The sequence below is a fragment of the Monodelphis domestica genome, chromosome 1 (genome assembly GCF_027887165.1).
Source record: "Monodelphis domestica isolate mMonDom1 chromosome 1, mMonDom1.pri, whole genome shotgun sequence".
NCBI lineage: Eukaryota > Metazoa > Chordata > Mammalia > Didelphimorphia > Didelphidae > Monodelphis > Monodelphis domestica.
Window position 1 is genome coordinate 68,554,703 of NC_077227.1, and position 23,398 is coordinate 68,578,100.

A 23,398-nucleotide genomic window follows, 5' to 3' on the forward strand; every position below is an offset into this window, starting at 1 on the left:
TGGGAATTTGAAGTAAGTTACACCTTTGTCTTTCTTTTACAGGTATCCTTCTAATGGATCAAAACCCCAACAAAAAACAACAATAAATATGCAACTGCCTTCAAGAGAGACAAAACCCTATTTTAATAGCTTGGATCAAAAGAACCTAGTGGGATACTCATCCACAAGGGCCAGTTCTGTTCCCATCATCCCTTCAGTGGGCTTAGAGGAAGCCTGCATGCAAATGCCAGGTATTTCTGACATCACAAGCCTCAAATGGTGCAAAAACTCCTGTTCTGCTGAACTTGTCAATGTGAGTGGTCCAGTCAGCAATTGTCTAATAGTAGAACAACAAGAAGTAAAAATATTGCTAGAAACTGTCCAGGAGCAGATTCGGATTCTGACTGATGCAAGAAGGTCAGAGGACTATGAACTGGCCAGTGTTGAAACTGAGGACAGTGCAAGTGAAAACACAGCCTTTCTACCCATGAGTCCTGTGGCCAAATCAGAACGAGAGGCACAATTTGTCTTAAGAAATGAAACACAAAGAGACTCAGCATTGACCAAGTGACTTGGGAAATAAGAATCTGTGCATTCAATGCTTTGCTAAACAGGAAAGAGAGGAAATTAAATACAAATTATTTATATGCATTAATTTAAAAGCATCTACTTAGAAGAAACCAAATAGTCTATCGCCCTCATATCATATAGTGTTTTTTAACAAAATATTTTTTTAAAGGGAAAGAAACATTTCAGGAGGGATAAAGCTTACATCAAAAGCTTTTTGGTAGGATTCTGAATACACTTTCAGTTAGTTTTAGCACTGTTCTCTGGCTCTTAGAAGGCTTGGGCTATACGTAAATACCACTACAAAAGTTCATTGTTGGGCTTAGATCCATTTGGGGTTTCAAGGTTTAAATACAGAATACTATTCACTGATTACAGACTTTTTGGTGAATAGGTCCTTACAGCCTTGCTGGAATATGCTCAAACCTTTAACTTCTTGTCTACCCAACAGGCTCACTGGAGGATCCACTGTAGCAACAGATTTTAATCTTCCCTATCCGATTTTGAAATAATGTCACAAAATATTTAAACTCTGGAATGGTCAGAAGCACAGGAGATTCAGGTGTCCTCCAAAACTCTACAGTGCACTCTGAGAGAGTAAGAATTTCAAAGGGTTTTAAAGAACTAGAGCATGAGAAAGTTCTAAATTTGGCACTGGTAGAAACAATCAACCCCCACAATTTGTCATAGAATATACCATACAAAAAAACATCCTTGGAAGCTCTTGCTTTTCAAAGGAATACTTGTAGGGATATGGGTGTTGGTATGTGTATCCATGTATAAGTGTGCCTGCATGTACTCACATGAACCTGTGTGTATGTGTGGGGGCTTTCTTTTCCCTTAATTTTTATTTTCTTCTCAGATAAGTCAGGGAATCCAAAATTCAGCCAAATATGTTGCCATTTAAGTCCAAATTTCATTTTCCCTTTAATTTTCTCCATTCTATATAAATTTAGTAAGCTGTAGGAGCCCTAAGTACTCATAGTGGGATTCTCTTAAGCTCTTAGACCTTTTTCTGCCATTTTTAGGAGGAACCAAACAATAGTTCACCAGATGACATTAAATCATGTACTGCCTAAGTGAAGGTGTATTTTTTTTGAAATTATGAATGATGTCTATTCACATACCTGACCAGATAGCCTTCTCATCTTCATTATCAAAAAAGACTGCTATTTATTTTTTTATCTAGTCTATCCCACATGAATTAAGGCATTCAGCTTCTCTTTTTAAACAGGGAGGGATAAATTACTAGAATGACACATACCAAAATCCCCAGTCCACAGGGAACCCCTTGATGACCTAGTAAATTGTGATATATATATATACATATATATTCATTTAGAATAAAGCAATATTTTGACCACTATCAACACAATATCAGCATTTTCTAAGGGTTTACTTTTTTACCTTTTCATAGGCTATTAAAGAAAACTGGCATTCTCATAATCAGAATTTTTGGCCACCTGGACAGTTTTCATTAACATGACATTTCTAAGGCTACAATCTTTATGTTTTCACTAAGAAAGGAAATGAGATTGAAAGGGAACCAGTCTTCTAAAGCACATTGGAGAATTTTTGCTTAGAACTTCACATTGTTGATTATTATTGCACAGAAGGGCTTTGGGTTATAAACCCTTATGAAGCAAACTTGGATATTATACATTTTCCATTGTAAAATAATTTGATATTGAGAAGTGTAGTGAAGAGAAGATGTAGTGAAGAGTCCCTTATGGAGGAGATACCGAATTAAGCAACGTGTTTCAAAAATAAGCTTAGTTTCAAGTAGGAGAGCAACAAATTCTTGATGCTTCCTTTGATTTTATTGAGGGTTCTGAATTTGTTGTAGTTACTACGTTGTGTGTACTGGAAAAAATTATGGCTCATATATGAACTGTTCTTCCAAGTTGTTAGCTTGATTCAATAGAGAACCATTCATGGTAATTATCTAATGAAGATGAAGGACCTTTTCAATGCTACGCTTATCTAAATTATTTGTTTGAATGGGAAAGACAAGAGTGAGAAGGGTAAGCTTTTAAGTGGTATGCCCCATTCTCTATACACATAACTTCCTGTTGGATGGAAGTTGTGATTTTGCCAATGTGTTCCCATAGAATGTATGAAAGGTACAGGTGAGTGTATGAAAGCCCATTATCTAAAGTGGTTTCCACAAAGATAGAATCTGTTCCTCAGCTATATCTGTGCACTCTTCAGCTAGCTGGAGAAGTTAGACAATGTGTGATACCTAACAAATCCATTAATATCTTAGTTGTCCTGCAAAGACTGAAGCTAGCCAATTGCAACCAAGGTTGGTTACGCCTTCCCAAATGTCTCTGTTAAACTATTTAATAAATCATCCTCTGATTGAAAAAGTTAAAAACAATTCCATGCTATCTTTAACTATGTAATGACATCTCATATACACGGGATCCAAGGAGAAAAGAGTATGTGCTTTTGATCATACACATATAATCCCAAAGAAATCCCATCATCATCAATGAAGTGGACTTAATGTTATTCAACTGGGGTCTCCTTTTTCTGATTCATTATCAATTAATTTTTGAGCAAAACATTTCTAGCAAATGATGAAGGATTTACTCTGCCTATTTTGGGAAATGCCCCATTTCAAAAATGTACCAGTAGAAAATATGTATCCATATGTATGAATTGAAAAGATCTGCATAGAAACACTTTAAAAGTCATCACAAACAGCAAACACCTGGAGCTTGTCAGTACCTTGCCCTTGGAGCTCATTTGCCTCCAGGCAAATCTATGTGGTTCAAAAAGACACTGAATTTTTTAAATGTTTTTTTACCCCTTGTTTATTATGTGAACAGGAGGCCTCGGTTTTGTTTAATTGAATTTGTTATTCGTCCTCCATTTCAAAACGAAGTTTGCCTCTTGCTTTATATTATTAAGGCACTTCTTTCTGGCGCTTCACTAAAATCAGTTATTATTTACCAGAAATGGCTAAAAAATGTTAATGTCACTGGTGAGTGGGAGATGGAGGGTGTCCTGGAAGAAGCACTGGAAATAGAAAATTAACCTCCAGAACTTCCCTCAGTTTCTTGGAGAAGCATGGTATGGTGAGTCCCATTATGTCTCTGCAGGTGGGCATCCCACCTTGCTATGAGCTAAGGACTTGGCATTTGCAAATTAATCACATATCTAGAGGGCTTTCATTACTTTAAGTGACAAAAGAAAGATGTGTACTGAATGAAATCATTTTTAAAGGCTTCATGGATTGTGTGCTTAATCATTTTTTAAAACAACGTAAAAAACTATTTTTAAGTTTCCAACTTCCTCATGAAAAAAAACAAACCTACACTGGGTAACCATGGTTCTCTAAGGATTCAAATGATTTGGATTGAGGTCCCTAAAGTTGGAGGAAACTTGGAAAATCTAGAAAGAAAATATGGAAAGAGTAGATTTAATTATAAAACATGGAAGAAGGGGAAAAAAGCCTTTATTCCTTACTTTCTTTTTATTCATTTTATTTTCTATAGTTGGTCAAGCCTAGCTCTTGACTACCACCCCTAGTGATCAAGATGACAGAAGTGTTCCTATCCTGCATTCTTCATTGTTGACAGCAGTGGTGGTTCCCTTTTATCCAAGCCCTAAAGACAAGGAAATATTGCCCCAGGAAAATTGTTATGAAACAAAATTTCTAACTAAATCACCGACATATAAATAAGAAGAGGGGGGTAGGGTTTTGTTTGTTCTTTTAGATATGGGAAACCTATATTTTATATCTAATGAACACTTTTTTATTCTATTCAATTGTATAAATTCAGTATATCGTATACAACTCTGGCATGTCAATTGTGTTTGTACTGTAGTCATAAGAAATATAATGTCCATTTGGTCAAGAGAGCCACAGACATCTGTGCTGTCCCCATCGTTTAATGCATACCAACATGTGGGAGGTCACCAGCCTTTGAATAAGCTTTATCTCTTCCTCTTTACTTCTTACTTTCCCTTTTGAAGACACAGTGAGGGTAGAGAGGGCTCTAGATTCAAGACCCCAAATTAAGGACTCTTTTTATCTGACATTCTGGAGTCTTCTTCTAATTGTTAGTACATTCCTAACCCAATTTGACCTGATTGTTCAAGGGTTTCCAACATTTTGAGTATTGTATTCTCAACTATGGGGTTTACTTTTTTTCCTTCTGCTTCCATTTTTATCCCAAACAATATTGATACACATGACTGATAAATCTGTTTTCAAAGTGTTGGGAGTTTGTCTTGTTCTCTTTGTTTGTTTAAACAAGCTTCACATTTTTCAGGTCTTTCCCCCTACTAATCTACTAAAGACTAACAGTGATGGTGTGACTTGGAGTACCAATGATCTCACATTAAATGAGAGGCATGGCCACTTGGAAAGGGTTGAAATTATTCCCACATTTTTGATCCTCTTCTTTCTTGGACAAGCAGAGCTCAAAGTTGACAGAAAGCTTGGGATGGTCCCAGGGTAAAATCCTTATTAGATTTCCTTTTAGGATCTAAGATGTAAAATTTTGTGTGTATGATTGCTGTCCCTAAAGTGTATAATGGTCTCAAATATATATATATATAAATATATATATTTTTACACTCTTAACCATAATGTATTTAAAAGGTGTCTAGAAAGGCACTTTTGACTTCTGTTCCCCAGCCTGTTGAACTGGCTAGCTGGTAGAATGGGGACAAAATGGGGAAAATTCTGAGTTAGTACTGATATTGGCTAATACTTATAGAGATACTTGGAGATCTGACCAGATACATCCTTGGCAAAATGGAGGTCCTGCTTCTAGTCCATTTGGTAACTTGTCATAAAATACTGTATTGATTGCATGTGTATTGTTGCCTATGAAAGAATTAATTGTGTGATAGCAAGCAATCAGTGTTACTATTTGTTTGGAAAGTATTAGAAAACTATCATAAGGAAACTCATTACAAACAAAATAGTGTCCCACTTATTTTCAGAGATCAAGTCCTTATCTGTTAAATGAGGGGGCCTAATCTAGATGACCTCTAATTTATTTTCCAGCTCCAAAATTATATGGTTCTATTTCAGACCTGTATTAAACTTCACTCACTCCTTTTCATCAACCCCTCACCCCCTAAATTTCATATACATCTTCACTTTGTTTCTTGTATATGACCAAGACACAGAAAATTGAGGGAAAGATTGCATAGACTAGTGACTCACAGGAGAGAGGGCATCATTTAAAATTAAACCTCATTTGAAAAGTTTAAGGTCTTCAGTACAATAACTTCAATATAATGAAGCAAGAAATTCGTGGCAACACTTGATATGATATTTTTTCTGCCTGTTTGTCATAGAAAAACTAATACATTTGTTTCCTATAAAATGGAGATAAGTGTTGTAGTTGATACAAAAGAGGACCTCTGTGGATTCTTAGATGGTACAACATCCCAAAATTAAATTATTTGTTTTCAATTTGGAAGCCCCAAAATTACTTGTTTCCATTTGAAAGCCCAAATGCATAGAACTCAAATTAAAATAACTTATATGCAACACTAACTTGTCAGATTAAGTTCATATTTATGATAGTATTTAACAATATTTTGAATAGACTTATAAGATTATATACACTTACCACCAGAAGGCAAGCATCCTTAAAGAGGATCAACTCTCTCTCTCTCTCTCTCTCTCTCTCTCTCTCTCTCTCTCTCTCTCTCTCTCTCTCTCTCTCTCTCTCTCTCTCTCTCTCTCTCTCTCTCTCTCTCTCTCTCTCTCTCTCTCATCATTAGCAAGAAGTAAACTAAACTAAAGGAGCAAAGTAGTCATTCATTTTTTTTTGCATCTTATACTCTATCATATTTATCTATCCAATCAGAAGTGAACAACTCCAAAGTAATGTCTCAAATATTTAAAAAATTGGAATATGGCAATAAGAAAACTCAATCTGTCTTTGAGTGGAATTAGTTCTTAATTCAATGGACATGTGATATTGTCAATTAGGCCCTCCTTTCAATGATGCAAATTGCAAATCTTTGATACCTGCCCATTCTGAGTGATTCTTGCCCCTGGTTTCCCATAAATATTCCACAGAAAACTTGCTCCAGATATCTTGACATTACAGGAAGAACCCAGGAGCACCTGGGCTGTCCATAAGCCATCAAAACGTACCATTTGTTGGACAATGAGTATTATACTTTTCTTACTAATATGTTGAAGAGTAAAAAAACCTGTTTTGGGTGGGTTGGCAAATACGAGTATATTCTAGGACAATGATTTAATAATATTCCAGTCAATGAAATGTGAATTTAAATGTAACCTCTCTTACATGGATCAACATATGAATATGCTTTGTTTCCTGTATACATTGTACACATATGTATGTTTGCATTAAATATGAATTGCAAATGTAAGACTCGTATGAATGAACAAGCATATTTCCCCTCTCAGACCATGGCCTGGATTAAGGGTCATAAAGCTTTGTTTAATTTTTGGAAGTTTGTAAACTATGTTGATTAGAGAAGCAGAAATTAAAATCCCCAACATTTATGACATCAGACTGATCTTCTTAAGGATCACAATGTATCAATATTACCCATTTATAATATTTATGATTTTAAGAAGGTCAACAAACCCTATTTCCTTCATTATCCCTTGAAACAAGGCAGAATTTTAAAGTAAGTTAAGATGAATGGAGATGAAAACTGAAGTTTACAAATCTACTGATGAAAACAAAGAGTTTTAGGCTGTACGTTTGAAATTTGTTAAAAAAGGGGTTAAAATCACTGGGGAGAGGGGGAAAATCAAGTCAGGAAAAACACTGACCTTTGACATTCCTTTTGATTTAATGGAACTTGCTATTTAACCAAAGGGACCATTGCTATCTCAACACCACTCAATGACACCCTCACTTGATAACAGTTCTCTAAGACTTTCTCATATAGTTTAATGTTGTCTTTCCTAATTAAGCCCCACTACCAACTACATCACACTCATGTTGTATGTTAAAATCCAATGTTTTAGATTTGTTTTGCACATTTAAATTAGTTCCCATCCTTGTTCACTGAAGATGTTCCATATCAGCTGAGACAGAGGGCTAAGTGCTAAGAAAAGTTGCCCAGAAAATGCATGCAAGAAGATAAAACAAGAACATTTAGGAGTCAACATTTGAGTCTTACCTATGCACAGGGTGTTTCAGCAAATTCTCCTGAATAATAAAAAGCTTGGCAAGTACATACACACTTATTTCAACTTTAACTGATACAAGCCACTTTGAAAGTGGGTTAAACTTAGATGAGTTCACACCACACATTTGGCATTTATGGATTTTAATTTAAGGGAAAAAATTATGAACTTTACCTACATGATCAAAGAGTTCAACAGCATTAAGATTAATCATAATCATAATGCTCTGACTGAACATTTATGCATTTTATTAATCATTTCTTAATGATGAATGTAATCCACACCCAGTACAATAGATTAGAAAGTAGGTAGATGTTATGTTTATTTCCAACTGTTAAACAGTGTGGAATAATGGAAAGGGACTGTATTTGGAGTCAGAAGACCAGGATTCAAATCTTAGCTCTAGCAATGACTTACTTGTTGGGTACCATTATGAGACTTGGTTTCCTCATTTAAAAATGGAGATGATAATGCTGACACTACCTACCTCACAGGGTTGTTGTGAGGAAAGTGCTTTGTAAACCCCAAAGCACTATACTTGTGAGCTAATAATAACTGTCATTATTCACCTTTATTTCACTTTTGTTTATGTTTTGTAAAGAAACATTCCTAGTGCCTAAGATGAAGATTGTGTTTCAAGGAGACTTCAATGTGTATCATGTTTCTCCTCTTTCAAAAAATGATTTGCAAATGAAATCCACTCTTCTGTTGGCAATGGTTATCGGGAAAAAAAAAAACCTTGAGAAATAAGTCACTCCACATCTGATCAAATGTTACGTTCCATTATGTTTGGACTCCATTTTTTGGGGGAGATGTACATTCCTGTTCATGATTTTAAAGGAAAGAAATAAGAACTGATTTTAATAATCAACCTGCAGTTTGACTCTTTTGTTGAAATTGTAAAATACAGAAGAAATCTTATCTTTAAGAATACCACTAAATGACACACATCAATTTCCATTTTTGACCCTTTGATAATATTTAAGGCATCTGACCACCAAAAACCTTTTGCTCAAGTTGTGTTCATACTGAAGATATCTCTTATCTCATTTATTTTTATTAAACATGGATTTTCAGCACCTAATCAGACTAAAACATGAAAGGCAAATGTAATCTTATGGAAAACAAAAGCTTTGTTCATTCTAGCTTCATTAGTGAAAGGATAAACTGGGATTATTTAGAATTATAAAAGATAATGAAGTTCATGACCAGCTGCCATCTCTTCATGCACAGAAACACACTAGAACCCCTCAATTTTACTGATAATATTAAGTCCATAGACCTTTCAGCCTTCTTAGAATTATGTCATTTTCTGTACTAGTCCCATTTTGAAAAATAGGCACAATTATACATTTATGTAAAAAAAAGCAATAATGATTCAAAACGGTGCACCAAAGAGCACAGCAAAACAAAGTGGGCTTAGTATAAAATATTTGCCTATTATAATAAAAAACATTTAGAACAACTCCTCTAGAAAACAACACTTAGTAAAATGTCTTAGTTCAATAGTTTTCACAATTTAATACTTTTTCTGATATCATTGAAAATAATCATTTGCATTTTTTATGAAATGGACATTTCTTCTTGGATTAGTTTCTTTTCTAGGAATTTCAATCATGCAATTTCTGTTGCTCCAGGATTCCAACATTCTGGTAGATGGTTTTTCTAATGGATGTGGCTAATCCCTCCAAAAGCACAGATGAGAACTCCTTCACATCAGCCAATGCCAACGGACTCTTGTTCATTTCCCCCCATAAGACCATCACAGCAGGTTCATTCAACTAGCAGGGTGACTTCCTGATGCTCTCTTCATGTCAGGAGGATAACAATAGAACACATGGGCTGCACATGAGAAATGAGCTGCCAAATGAAATGAAAAGGCAACTTATCTCCATTATGTCAGATAATAGCTATCAAAGGCATGGATGTCCAAAGTGTTCCCTTTTATCTCGTGCTTTCAAATTGCTTGGAAAGTTCATGTATATTTTACCTTAAAGTTAAAAACTAGTTGGCAGAAATGATATCAGAAAATAAGAGATCAGTCAGATAAGACAAATATTCTAAACTAAAATTGGGTCTAAATACAACACTCAGTTGCATCAAATTTCATTTTTAAAAGATTATTGATATTTTAAATTCACATGAAGCCCATGATTGGTAGCTATACTTTCAGCCTGGATGAAATAGGAAGTCTTAATTTCTAAAGAAAAATAATTGGGAGAAGCAAATAAAGTTAGAATCTTTATAAATGTTTTCAAGACAAATAATTTCATCAATCCCTTTCATTTCATATAGATGTGAAAAAATTACTACGTTAAAAATGTTTTATACACATATATGTATACATTAACCCTTTTTAGAGGTTGGGAAAATGAGGTTGTTTTTTTTTTTCCTTTCAAATAACAAAATTATCTGTCCTCTCTGGGTGGAAGGAAGAAGAAATTTCACTTTACAACAATACTTTTTCTCATAAAACTGAAAAGCCAATTTCTTACCCATGTCAAATATGTATAACCCTTTGTCATAAGCACTTGTATGTCAAATACACTTTGTAGGGCAATGCTCTAACATCAATTTCTAATGCATTTTGTCCTATAACATACTGTTGTTAAAAATACTAATAATGTGTGGGCATTCAGATTGAATTCAATAGTTTCAAATAACTATATGAACCCCCATTTTCCAAGATATTTTCATTATAATATTTTGAGGAAAATGGTAATTTAAAGTAGAATTATCTTTCTCTGTCTCTCTCTCTCTATTTATATCTATATACAAGATTCTCCCAAGATGTAAAATTCTCCTGTGATATGTTGGCTTCTTTTCTTAAACTTGATTTACATTGTCACTTAACAAAATGAAATAACCAATTTTTACTAATACTAAAGCTACAGCATTTCAGTTTTCCTTCAGAAGAAATGGATTCGTGTATCTTCCTTACTAATTAGGAATCAGCTTTAAAATGTTTTGCATGGAAGAGAATCCCCTTCTCCTCTGAGTCAGTGGCATCTTTTCAGTTTGATTCTTGGTAACCATTGTTCCGCTCCTCTGCAAAGTGGTAGAGTTTATGTTGTGGAGGAGGAATTGGAGATGGAACAATATTATTACATTCTCCCCCGAGGCTTTCTATTTTCCAGAGATTAGACATATTTGGTCAACAGCACCAAGTTGCTGGATCAATTTCCCTCTCATTTCCTTGGCACCTGAGGGCAAATGGCAACCTTCTTTTCTGTTATTTTCCAACTCAGGAAATTGATGCATGTTTTGTGTGTGATTTAATACTTGACAGACAGTTCTGAGCATCAAATCACCCATGAAACTGCTGGCCTCTCCATGTAGAGGAGATGAATTAACTTTCAAGGATCTTTTTGCAGTTCTAGCACTAAGCACAAGGGGGGCTCATTCTTCATAAAATTATAGGAAAATGCTTAAGAAACTGTTAAAATGTAGCTGGCTCATGAAATTCTATTTGCTGTTTTCTAAATGATACTAATTATTGTTTCTTGCTAAAGTAGACTGGAGTGCATATGTATGCCCTCTGATGTCTGAATATATGGGAAACATTCTCATAAGATGGTAAGATTTTAGGCTCATCTGTGGTGCTTAAAGTCAATAGTCAATAATTAATAAACATTTATTAAGCTCTTATTATATATGTCACTATGCTAAGTGAAAAGAATAGAAATATGGGTGGGGGGATAGTCACTGCCTAAAGATGCTTACAGTCAAATGGGGTCAGAAACAATTCACAAAAGCACACTGAAAGAGGTAGAGGAGTGGTATTGATGAAAGTGAATGCAACAGGAGAATTCAAAAAGAGGTTCAAAATTAGTGTATCCAGCAGGGAAATGAAGAGAAATTCATAGAGGAGAAGCATGCTAGAGACCATGATCCAGTTTGAGAACCCCTCATTTTATAGATGCAGGAATTAAAAGCCAAACTTCACTGATCTGTGGCAATATGAATGAAAGAAGTAGCATTATGTAAAACGAGATTAGGAGTGACAGTCTATACATTATGGTGGTTATACACATAGAGTTTTCAAAACAGCCATTTTGAATTTGTTTTAATATTGAAGAAATAAAAAAGAAATCTGATCTACCCTCTCCAAAAACTGTTGACATTTGGCCTCTTTTTCCTATCAAAGATAGTTTAAGGGTTCTTATAGATCTCAAAAGAAATTTGATATTATAGAAAATACTAATAAAAGTACTATTCAGTTCTTAACACTCAGGATTAATATCTTTGAGCCTCAGTTTCTTCATTGCTAACTGATCTTTTTGGATTACCCTGGCCTCTGGGGCCTCTTAGAATGATAAATCAATGATCCTAATATTTTCCAATCTTAAAAAATGAAATACTCAAAAAAGGGAGAAAAGAATCAGAACAAAAACAAAGAGCTGCCCAGAATCTGATACTATGTACAAGAATATAAAAGTGATAGTCTCAAGAAAATTATTTTCTTCATTTTAAGATACTATACTTAATGACAAGTATAATAGAAGGCAAGGGGAAATGAAAGCTAAAGAATATAGAGCATTGTTATAGGAAAAAATAGAAGAGGAAAAGAAGGAATTCAGCTTAAGGATCAAAAAAGGTTACAAGAAGAAGGTCGCATTCAATCTGCTTCTTGAAAAAAAAAAGATGAAAATAGGAATCATTATAGTTATGACAGTCTGTGCAAATACACAGGACATTAGTGTCTTAGCATTAAGGCATAATAAGTAGCCATTTTGGCTGGGATGTGGATTAATGAAAATATGAATAAGATTAAAATAAAATCATGGAGGGCATTGAATGATAAGCTAAGAAATTTGAGAATTGTCATAGAAGCAACAAAACTTCACTTAAGGTCTCTGCCTCAAATAATTGCATTAACATGATTAGAGAAATTAAAGAGGAAAAAGATTGAAAGCAAGAAAAAAGTTAGGAACATTACTCACATTATTGACAAAATCACTTTATGGTCCATTGTTTTAGGATATTTTTATGACTATATTTTGCTGAGAAAGTGCCAACAGACATTAGTTGAAGAATGTTACCAGGGAAATCAGATATCCTGTACGTCTTTGTCTCCCTAAAAGTTTTAAGACAAAAGATGATAACAGCTTATATGAAGAGAGTGGTCATATTAATGAAGAGAAGATGAGACTCCAGAGATGTAGTGAAGACAGAATCAGCAGAATATGGCAACTCAAGTGAAGGTCAGTGACAGAAAAGTGTTCAAGATAAAGATGTCTTCAAAATTGGGTTTGATTGAAGGAAAGTGATACCTTCAATAGAAATAGAGATCAGTTCTATTATAATTTCAGATATAATTCCTCTCTATTCTATTTCTGAAAGGATCAGAGAATATCTACAATAACAAAGACAGGAGATAATTAATCATGACAGGCCTTCATGTCTGAAGTCTCTCATCTGGTAAATTCTAGGAAGGCAGGTGAAAGCCAAAAGGATTTCAGCACCTAAACAGTGCTTCATACACAGTAGGAACTTAACTGACAAAATGAATTGAATATACCAACATCAATTCTAGATGAGTGCTTCAATCTATTTATCTATCTATCTATCTATCTATCTATCTATCTATCTATCTATCTATCTATTCCCCAGTGAAATAACGAATGTATTTGTAGAGATCTTCAAAAGTTGATTAGTCTACAGTAGATCCTTTAGATAATTTCTATCTCAAGAGAAGTAATATTGTGGTATAGTAGCAAACAGACAGAATTGAATTTATAAGCTCTAGTCAAGGCTCTGTGTGAATTTTGGAATTACTCCACCCTGCTTAGTCTATAGAATTTTAAAGGCCAGGAATGATTACACATCCACTTAAGGATTTACTGTGGGGAAGGATGGTATGTGATCCACGTGTGCTAGCAAGTGACAAATCAGAAAAAAACTGACTGACCCCCTGGGATGTCCTAAACCAAGTTTAAGCCACCATTGGTACATGTGAGACAAAAGAAGTGATGTAAAGAACTGCTTTTATATTTCGCATAACTTCCGGTGAGGGGGGATTTTTCAGTCTTTGGTGGTGGAACTTGACTTGGGAGAATGTGGGTCCTGAGACTGCTTCCCTTAGGCGACCACCTGGTGAGTGTTAAGGCTGACTTCCCTTTCCCTTGACCTTTCTGAATGCACCAGCCTCCAAGGAGGACCTTATCTTGGAGGAGGCCTCATGGCTGGAAGCCCAACTAGATTTAATCTTCTGGGAAGGCCCCTTGTCTGAGGCCTCTGAATTCCCCTTAACTCAGGCCAGGCCAGAGCAGTTCTTTCCTTTTTTCTCTTCTTCCTCATTCTTAATTTCTTCCTTCTATTGTAAATAAACCACCAACCAATTCTATTCTGACTTGAGTATTTCATTAGAATTTAGAATTTAAATCCCTGGCAACCATTAAATAATATATTCAGTCTCAATCCTAAAATTTACCCTTAATCGTCTGGCTAATCCACAAAGGTTGTGACAACTACCCTCAATCTCCCTGAAAATTGTCTTTCTTCTTTCTCTCTTTACTACCACCTCTTAAGCCTGCAATTAAGACAGCTGCTGGTTCAGGTGAGTATAAAACTTTTTTTTTTTTCTTTTCTCCTTAAATTTAATTGAACAGAGCCATTTTTAACCTTAAGTGGAAGGGCCCTAAGGTCTTAGCTGGAGAATTTGAATCTCCCTTGCCTTAGGGAACAAACAACGCAATTAGCCAACCCTCACTGACAATACTAGCTGGCTAGATTATTCTTAACTAGTTGTGAGGAAACCTGGAGGAAGTTTTAGCCTTGTCCTACTCTTGGAGGTCTACTCCCCCCCCCCCCAAGTCCCCATGTGTCTCTAGTTTTTAAATTTAAGTGAGAAATTAAAAAAAAAAAAACCTGGTGAGGCCAGCTAGGAAAAGCAGAGCCTTTGCTCAAAGAGGGAAATGGTTTTACCCTGAAGGGACAGAAGAGAAAGGTTGTGACCCCTCCCAAAGTAAAAAAAAAAAAAACTCAACCACAGCCTCAGGCAAAAGGCTTTGTTTTCTGTCCCCTTTGACGTAGAAGAGTTGATGGGATTAAAAGACTTTTAAAAGATACAACACTCTCACCTTTTGTTTTCGCAACCTGACTTTAACCCCTAGCCAGTAGGGACACCTACTGACTAAAGCCAGAATTATAATAATTTATACACACACACACACACACACACACACACACACACACATATATATATATATATATGTACCTCTATATGTATATATATATATATGTATATGTACCTCTATATGTTTGTGTTTATGTATGTATATAAATAAATACTACATTCTACAAAATTTTCATGGCATTTGAAAAAATAGGGACATTAAAGATTTCAGAAATCCTCCCATTCCTTATGTTCTGAGGTCATTTTTAGTTTTCTATTCCCAAATATCATGACAAGAAATGCTGCCCAGTGAAAATTTGGAACTAAAATGTAGGCAGACATACAAAACTAACTAGATAGTTTTAAATACTTCTTACAGAGTCAAATGTCAAATACTGACCCCACCCAAAACATGTCTGACTTTTACAAGCCTGTTTCTGAACTTCTAAATTAGGAAAATCCTTCCCCTGAAATGGAGATGGAAGACACCTCTCCTATTGCTCAGCTGCAGGACTGCTTTTCTCCTGGTCTGCCATTCTTGGCTGAACTTACTTCCCAAGACCCTCTCCTGAAATCCCAGCTTCTTCTGAAATCACAGTTTCTCCTGTTCCTTCTCCCACTTGAAAACCAATTCCAGCCCCAAGGAAATCTCTTTCTTCTAACAAAACAGTCTCTAGTCAAACTGACTCACATGTACCAAATTCAACTAGAGACTTTTTCCCCTAAGAGAATTCCCAGAAATAGGACACAATGGGGATGTGGTGATTCTAAGGCATCATATACCATTTACTCCCCAAGACATAAATGAATTCACACAAAATGTTCCCACATATGAACAAAATCCCTTTATGGTAACAAAAATATGTCTGACATTTTTTCAGTATAATCTGTCTTACAAAGATGTTGAAAACTTACTCCAGGATTTCTTAATGGAACATGAGAAAAGTAAAATAATTTCTCATGTCAATAAATTCCAGGGGCTCAATGCAGCACACTGGCCATCTCAAAATCCCTAATTGGACTATAACAATTATGAATATTATTTACAACTATATCATTGTAGATAGGCCATTCTAAATGCAATGAGAGAATGCTCTGAAAGCACAGATAAATGGATGGAATTTGAAAAACTTAAGCAAAATGATGATGAGATGCCCTCCAGATTCATGGATAGACTAATTGAGTTAAGGGGGTTGGTAACCACATTGTGACCTTTCTAAAGAAAATTACATAAGACAAATCAGAAGACACTTTGTCAATAACTCTTGCAAAGTGATCAGGGATTATTTTAGAACTCATTTCCCAAGGTGGCCTGAAATATATGTTGACGATTTGAGAAAAACAGCTGTATATATTTCAAAGGGAAACAAAGAAAAATTAAAGGAAGAGACGGATGATTTCATTGAGACAATTAGGAAAGAATTGAAATATTTAAGAAATAAGACTGATAAACAGGAACTCAACCAATGGCACTTGCCCCTCTCCAAGAATCTAACTATCAACCCATTACCTGGAAATTCTGTGAGAAGGGCCACAATATGATTGAGTATAGAAATTTATTAAAGTTAATCAGAAATAATATGCAGTTTAATAACAACTACAGAAATAATAATTATAGAAATAACTATAATAATTATAATATAAACCACAACTTTAGGAATGATAACAATAAGATTAGAAATGGGGAAAATAATAAACTAAAACCAAATGACCCAACAACAGTATATCTTAAATGGAGCTCATCTAGAAAATACTCAGTGTGCTAATGCCCCTCAGGGGGGTACCAAAGGAACTTCCAAAATATTATGAAGGTGTCCTGGAGGGGGCAGCTGAGGCACAGGAATCAGAGGAAACAACATTTTATTTTCCAGAACCTTTTGTGTTACTACCCATTGTCCTATCCCCTGCCCCCCCCCCTACTGATGAGGCCCATGATACCTTAAAGGATGGTAATACCTATTATGATTGTCCTTTGGACACTAGAGCTTCCAGGTCTGTATTAAAGAGTACACCTGATTTATATTACAATTCCATTGGCTCAGAGAATGTAGTGGGGGTTTCAGGTATAACCAAAAGAGTTAAAAAGCTTTCCCCTAGGATGGTATCTGTAGGACCCTTAGAAGTACAACATTCCTTCCTCTTGATGCCTAACTCCCCTTTAAATTTTCTGGGGAGGAACATTCTATGCAAACTAAGAGCCACAATAACTTGTTCTCCAGATGGTTCCTTGTCATTGGAAGTACCCAAGGAATTTTAAATTTACTCCCTGCACTTCCCTCAGAGAGCCAGGAGGTGAAAGATCTTTGCAATATCTGGAGATATACCAGAGTCTCTTTGGTTCACATCTTCTTCTTTCATAGGCTTACTTAAGTTGGCTGTTCCTGTGCAGATTAAAATTAAATCTAACCCCCCTCCTTCCATTCCTCAGTACCCTTTCTCAAAGGAGGCAATAGAGGGCATTACCCCAGTAATAAACTCATTAATCAATCAGGGCATCATAATTTCCTGTAAGTCCAAATACAATACACCAATCCTGCCTATTAAAAAATCAAAATTGGGGCCTGATGGCAAGCACCTCTATAGATTCTTACAGGATTTGAGGGTTGTAAACAATCACATTATAAAGAGACATTCTGTAGTTTCCAACATAAATACTATTATTTCTTCTATTCCTAGCATAGCTACATACTTTACAGTAGTGGACTTGTGCTAAGCCTTCTTTTCCATACACATACATGAGGATTCCAGGCATATCTTTGTTTTCACCTGGAAGGTCTCTGATTATACATGGACTAATATGCCCCAGGGTTTTGTGGAAAGCCCAAATTTGTTCCCACAAATCTTGAGCTAAGACACAGATAATATAAAATTTAAAAACAACAAATTAATCAAATACATAGATGATCTACTCTTAGTTTCAACAGATGCAGAAGCATGTCAGGAAGATAGTAAACATATTCTTTTTGGAATTGCACAAAAGAGGGCAAGAGATCTCAAAGGATAAGTTTCAGTGGTATCTTCCCAAAGTAGAATATTTGGGGCTCATCCTGGCTGCTTGTGCCCATTCTATTTCTCCCAAGCAAATTGAAAATATTCAAAAAGTGAGCACTCCTAACACTAGAAACAGTTAAGAACAATTTTAGGAGCAACAGGGTTTTATAGACAATGGATTCCTTGATATGGGAAAATTACTAAGCCCCTTATAGTACTAACAAGGGATTCGATGCCTGAATCACTTAAATTAGATCCAGAACACCTGTCAGCTCAGTCAGATCTAAAACAGGCTATCCTGTCTGCTCCTGCTCTAGGCATCCCAGATTACAACAAGACATTTACTTTGTATGTACTGAGCATAAAGGAATAGCTCCAGGTGTTTTAACTCAAACTTTGGGACCTTCTAGGTGCCCAATTGTTTATTATTCAGCCCAACTAGACCCAGTAGCTTCAGGAGCACCACCATATCTTGGAGGCATAGCTGCCACATCTTTACTAGTGACAAAAACTGTTGATCTAGTATTGGTATGCCCATTGACAATTATATTCCCACATGAGGTAGAAGCATTGTTGCTAAGTCATAGAACACAGGCATTTTCTGATCAGCAAATTACAAGGTATGAAATAACCCTTTTAAACAATGAAAATATGACCTTAAAATGCTGTACGACTCTTAACCCTGACACCTTGCATCCAAATCTGCCAACTTCAGAAGTACCATTACACCATTGTGAAACACTAGTGTCCATGGCAGAAAAGCCTCGAGATAATCTCTTGGACATTCCCTTAGACAACTCAGATCTAGTCTTATTTATGGATGGTTCTTCTTTTATGAGGGATGGCATACCCTACACTTCAGGTGATATAGTCACAAAATTTTCCACTAAGTGGTCAGCTTCACTGCCCACAAATATTAGTGCTCAAGGTACAGAACTCATAGCCCTGAAACATGCCTGTATAATTTTCAAGGATAAAAAGACAACAATCTTTACAGATTCTGGATATGCTTTTAGCATTTGTCACTCAGTCTGGATGCTATGGCTCCAGAGAGTATTTTAAGCTCAGCTGGAAAATCTATAGCTAATGCCAAAATTATTAATGAAGTTCTTTCTGCTCTCCAGCTGCCTGAAGCCATAGTTGTAGTTCATTCCTCTGTCCATTCAGGTGGCACTGACCCTGTCTCTAGGGGAAATGACTGGGCAGATACCACTGCAAAGCTAGTGGCCATAGAAGGGCCTAAATTAATTTTAATATTAAAAACCACTGATGACTTAAATTTATCACTTTCCTATAATGAAAAGGAAGTAGAAAAATAGAAGCAAAATTTTAAAGCAAAACAGATCAATGGAGTATGAGTGTCATTTGAAGGAAAACCCCTGAACCCTAGAAGTTTCTATCACCAAATTTCTGTTCATAAGAATGGTCACTTTGGTACACAGGGCATCATGGACTCTGGTAAAAGATTATGGATAGCCTGTGGTATAACTACTATAGCCTCTAGAGTGTGTATAGCCTTCTGTACCTGCCAAGCATATAACCAACATGTCTTTCATGGCAAATCTTTTGATGGGAGTCCTCTGGCTTACACACCTTTTGAGCACCTGCAGATAGATTTCATAACAATTTCAAAGTTTGGGCATTATAAATTTTGTCTAGTCATAGTATTAATTGACCAGATGGCCAGAAGTATTTCCTACAGCCTGAGCCACAGTGGCTTTTGTTGCTAAGGTGTTTTTAAAAGAGATTATTCCTCTCTTTGGCCTGCCAGCATGTATTGATTCAGATAGGGGAAGAAATGTTACTGATTCTATTCTAAATAAGATATATTCATGTTTGGGGATAACTTCCAAATTTCATGTACCATTTCATCCCCAGAGCTCAGGCTATGTTGAAAGAATGAACAAAGAACTTCAAACTATGATTGGAAAATTAAGCACTGAGATACATTTAAAAAGGCCTGAAATTCTCCCTCTGGCCCTATTTTATTATTGAAGCAGGCCTAGAAGAGACCTACACATCTCAGAATCTGAGATGCTGTTTGGACATCCACCTATACAGGCTAAGTCTTTCTCTCCTGCACATACATCACTATTAGGGGGAGATATGTTTATGGCTTCCACTATACAGGAATTACAGAACAAGCTGCATGAAATCCATGAATCTGGAGTTGCAGTACAAGCAGAACCACTAGACTTTTCACTTTATAATTTGAACCCAGGAGACAAGGTATATATAAAGAACATCCAGCATACTGGAGCAACTCAACCCTCCTGGGAATGGCCATTCCAAATATTTCTAACTACTCCAACATCTATAAAAATTGGAGAGAAGGACTCTTTAATTCATTGCTCACATGTAAAGAGAGCATCTTCTATTGAAACTGATTGAATGTATCCTATTACATGCATTTGAGATAATAATCCATAGACAAGTGGATAATATTTTGGGGAACACATTGAATTCTTGGATTTTATTTTATTATTGCTTTTATTTTATTTTGATTAGAATATTTGTTTTTCCCTTTTCTCATTTCTTATATGTATGGTACATATAATTGATATTAATTTTTCATTCTGTAGTATTATGTTTAAAATATATATACTTGCTATACTATTAATGCATACCTAATAGCTTTAAACTGTGGGAACCTGCCACTTATTAATAAATGTTATGGGACTGTGATTAATGTTTGTGTCTGATTTTAAGAAATGGGATCAAAAAAGGAGCTCAGACTTCATCTATACAGTGCCATAGAAGCACAGACTTAACCTGAATAGTACCCAAAAGAGCACACAGATCAAAAGGAAGAAACCAATCCAGGTAGGATTGATGAATTTCTAAGCCAATACAAAAGAGTTGAACCTAGTGTGAGGCTTGAGCTTGTGACATTTGACATATGTTAAGACATAGGACTTCCTTGTATCCTCACTCTTTGTGAAATACTCACAGACAAGTACCAAAGTTCGGCTATCATCCTGGCTCCCAATATCCCTGAGAATGACAGAAAATTAGACCAGTGAATGACACTTCCCAATCCTACACACAAAAATCTAGCCCTTTTTCTTTCTTATAGTATGGCAATTTCCTGTAGTCTTGGCTGCAAATGGGTAAGTGAAATATTACTGTATTCTGTCCTACAGACTTGTGGGATAAAAATTATTTAATTAGACCCTAATACTAGGGCCAATTATAAATTTATTCTTATTTACTCCAAATTTTACATACATAATTTGGATATTTTGATTCTGATTGATTTTTAATTGTTTTTCTTTCTCCCAAAAGTTTAACTTTCTTACATTTTTTGTCTTTAGGTTTTTGAGTTGTTGTTTTTTCTATTCTTTTGATAATTGATTCATACTCCCCCCCCCCCACGTTACTCAATCATGCATCCTTATCTTGAGCTAAACCGGGTGTTTTTCAAAATCCACAAGAGGGGATAGTATTTCATAAAAATCCAAGATTTAAATTTTTTTTGTTCAGGAAAGATCTTCATGGAAAGAAGCTTGCTAACTCCTAAAATCCAGAGAATGAACTATTTGCAGAAAGATGCCTGCAAAACCTACACTACATCAAGAAGATGCAGAATGAACTTTGGGTGTGGATGACTGAACTGAAGCTTGATTGAACATTTATTTTGAATGTAGATACACTCTTATGCCAAAAGAGGAATGCTCCCTAATTGTTTTTTGTCAATGCATCCAGCAAAAAATAGGTTTTGCTGTCTCTCTCTTCTATTCTCCTCATCTCTAACTATTGTACTTTTGTATTAGGTGGTAAAATTTTGTATGTTAGAAGATTTAGAGGTACAAGATTATTATATTAGTGAACAATTGGGGAAACTAGTCTCCCAATCATCATCAGGGGTAAATTGTGAATTTTAGTTTTACTCCACCCTGCTTAGTCTATAGAATTTTAGAGGCCAGGAATAATTACACCTCCACTTAAGGATTTACTGTGGGGAAGGATGGTATGTGATCCACGTGTGCTAGCAAGTGACAAATCAGAAAAAAAACTGACTGACCCCCTGGGATGTCCTAAACCAAGTTTAAGCCACCATTGGTACATGTGAGACAAAAGAAGTGATGTAAAGAACTGCCTTTATATTTCGCATAACTTCCGGTGAGGGGGGATTTTTCAGTCTTTGGTGGTGGAACTTGTCTTGGTAGAATGTGGGTCCTGAGACTGCTTCCCTTAGGCGACCACCTGGTGAGTGTTAAGGCTGACTTCCCTTTCCCTTGACCTTTCTGAATGCACCAGCCTCCAAGGAGGACCTTATCTTGGAGGAGGCCTCATGGCTGGAAGCCCAACTAGATTTAATCTTCTGGGAAGGCCCCTTGTCTGAGGCCTCTGAATTCCCCTTAACTCAGGCCAGGCCAGAGCAGTTCTTCCCTTTTTCTCTTCTCCCTCATTCTTAATTTCTTCTTTCTATTGTAAATAAACCACCATCAAATTCTATTCTGACCTGAGTATTTCATTGGGATTTAGAATTTAAATCCCTGGTGACCATTAAATAATATATTCAGTCACAACCCTAAAATTTACCCTTAACATGTCATAATGAAAATGGGTTTTCTTGGACAAAATATGCTACATATTCTGTCTATCAGTCTCCACATATCCAAAATGTAAAAATGAACTAAGTGATATCTAATGTACATTTGTAGGCCTAACATTATTTAATTCTATTCCTCAAAATAAAAATCCTTAAGGAAAGAAAATTAGCAAATATCCATTGTCATCCAGTAAAAATGAATGTGAAAACTGAAAGATTGAGTCAGATAATTCAAAGTAAAGATGATTTAAAGCCAAAAGGATTTTTGTTTCTGCTCTATTCTCCAAAGGCCTGACCTTCATCTGCTGAAAGAACACATCTCAATTTTGAAGTGATGTGCTCTAAGAGAAACAAGCTGCCAGCCATCAAGCGTTAAAAAACCTTTTACCCGTCTTAAACTATAGAATCCAATGAAGTCAATATGAATCTTCTTTTGAGTATTTACAAAAAGACAGCTTTCTAAACAGGAGAAATGATTGAAACCCATATAAGGCGGGGGGTGAAATTCTAATGGATTTAATAACACTTTAATCAAGGAAACTCCTTAAGTAGCCAATTTAATCACTGTCATCAGCAGCATCAGTGTGATTGAAAGCATCATTACCTCAACAGTTGATTATGAAGAGCTGGATGGTATAGTTTTCTCTTTTACTAAAACTGGTCATTACAGAGGTTTATGCGGGGGCATATCTACCATCACCTTACATAGCAACTGGACTTTATAGACTTCCATCATACAATTAACAATTGAATTCTTTCCCAAAGCTTTAAACATTAGCATAATGCACATCATAGAAATGTGTTAATCACATTAAACTGATCAAGAAAAAATCTATTTGAATACCCAAGTGCAACCCTTTTCCAGTACAAGTCAAAGGAATTGTTAGAGATCTATGTGAAAATTCAAATGGAAAAAATGAGATGATATACATTGTAGTCACTTAATAAATATTTATTCTGTTCTTTTCCCTTCCATTTTCACATGTCCCAAATAAACACCAGCTAGTTATTCCAAGTCAAATTTCTGACTATTTATCAATTA

The 23,398-nt window shown here is 35.6% G+C and overlaps 1 protein-coding gene across 2 annotated transcripts in view; it reads left to right on the forward strand.

Annotated features, from left to right (window-relative positions):
* Positions 1–8,564, forward strand: part of NRG3 (neuregulin 3) — a 1,175,669-nt gene extending 1,167,105 nt beyond the window's left edge. For both annotated transcript variants that reach the window (XM_001365491.4, XM_056800197.1), the window contains exon 9: positions 43–8,564. In XM_001365491.4, coding sequence (XP_001365528.1) covers positions 43–550 — 508 coding nt within the window. In that variant the 3' untranslated portion in view covers positions 551–8,564. The remainder of the gene's footprint in view (positions 1–42) is intronic.
* The last annotated feature ends 14,834 nt before the right edge of the window (positions 8,565–23,398 follow it).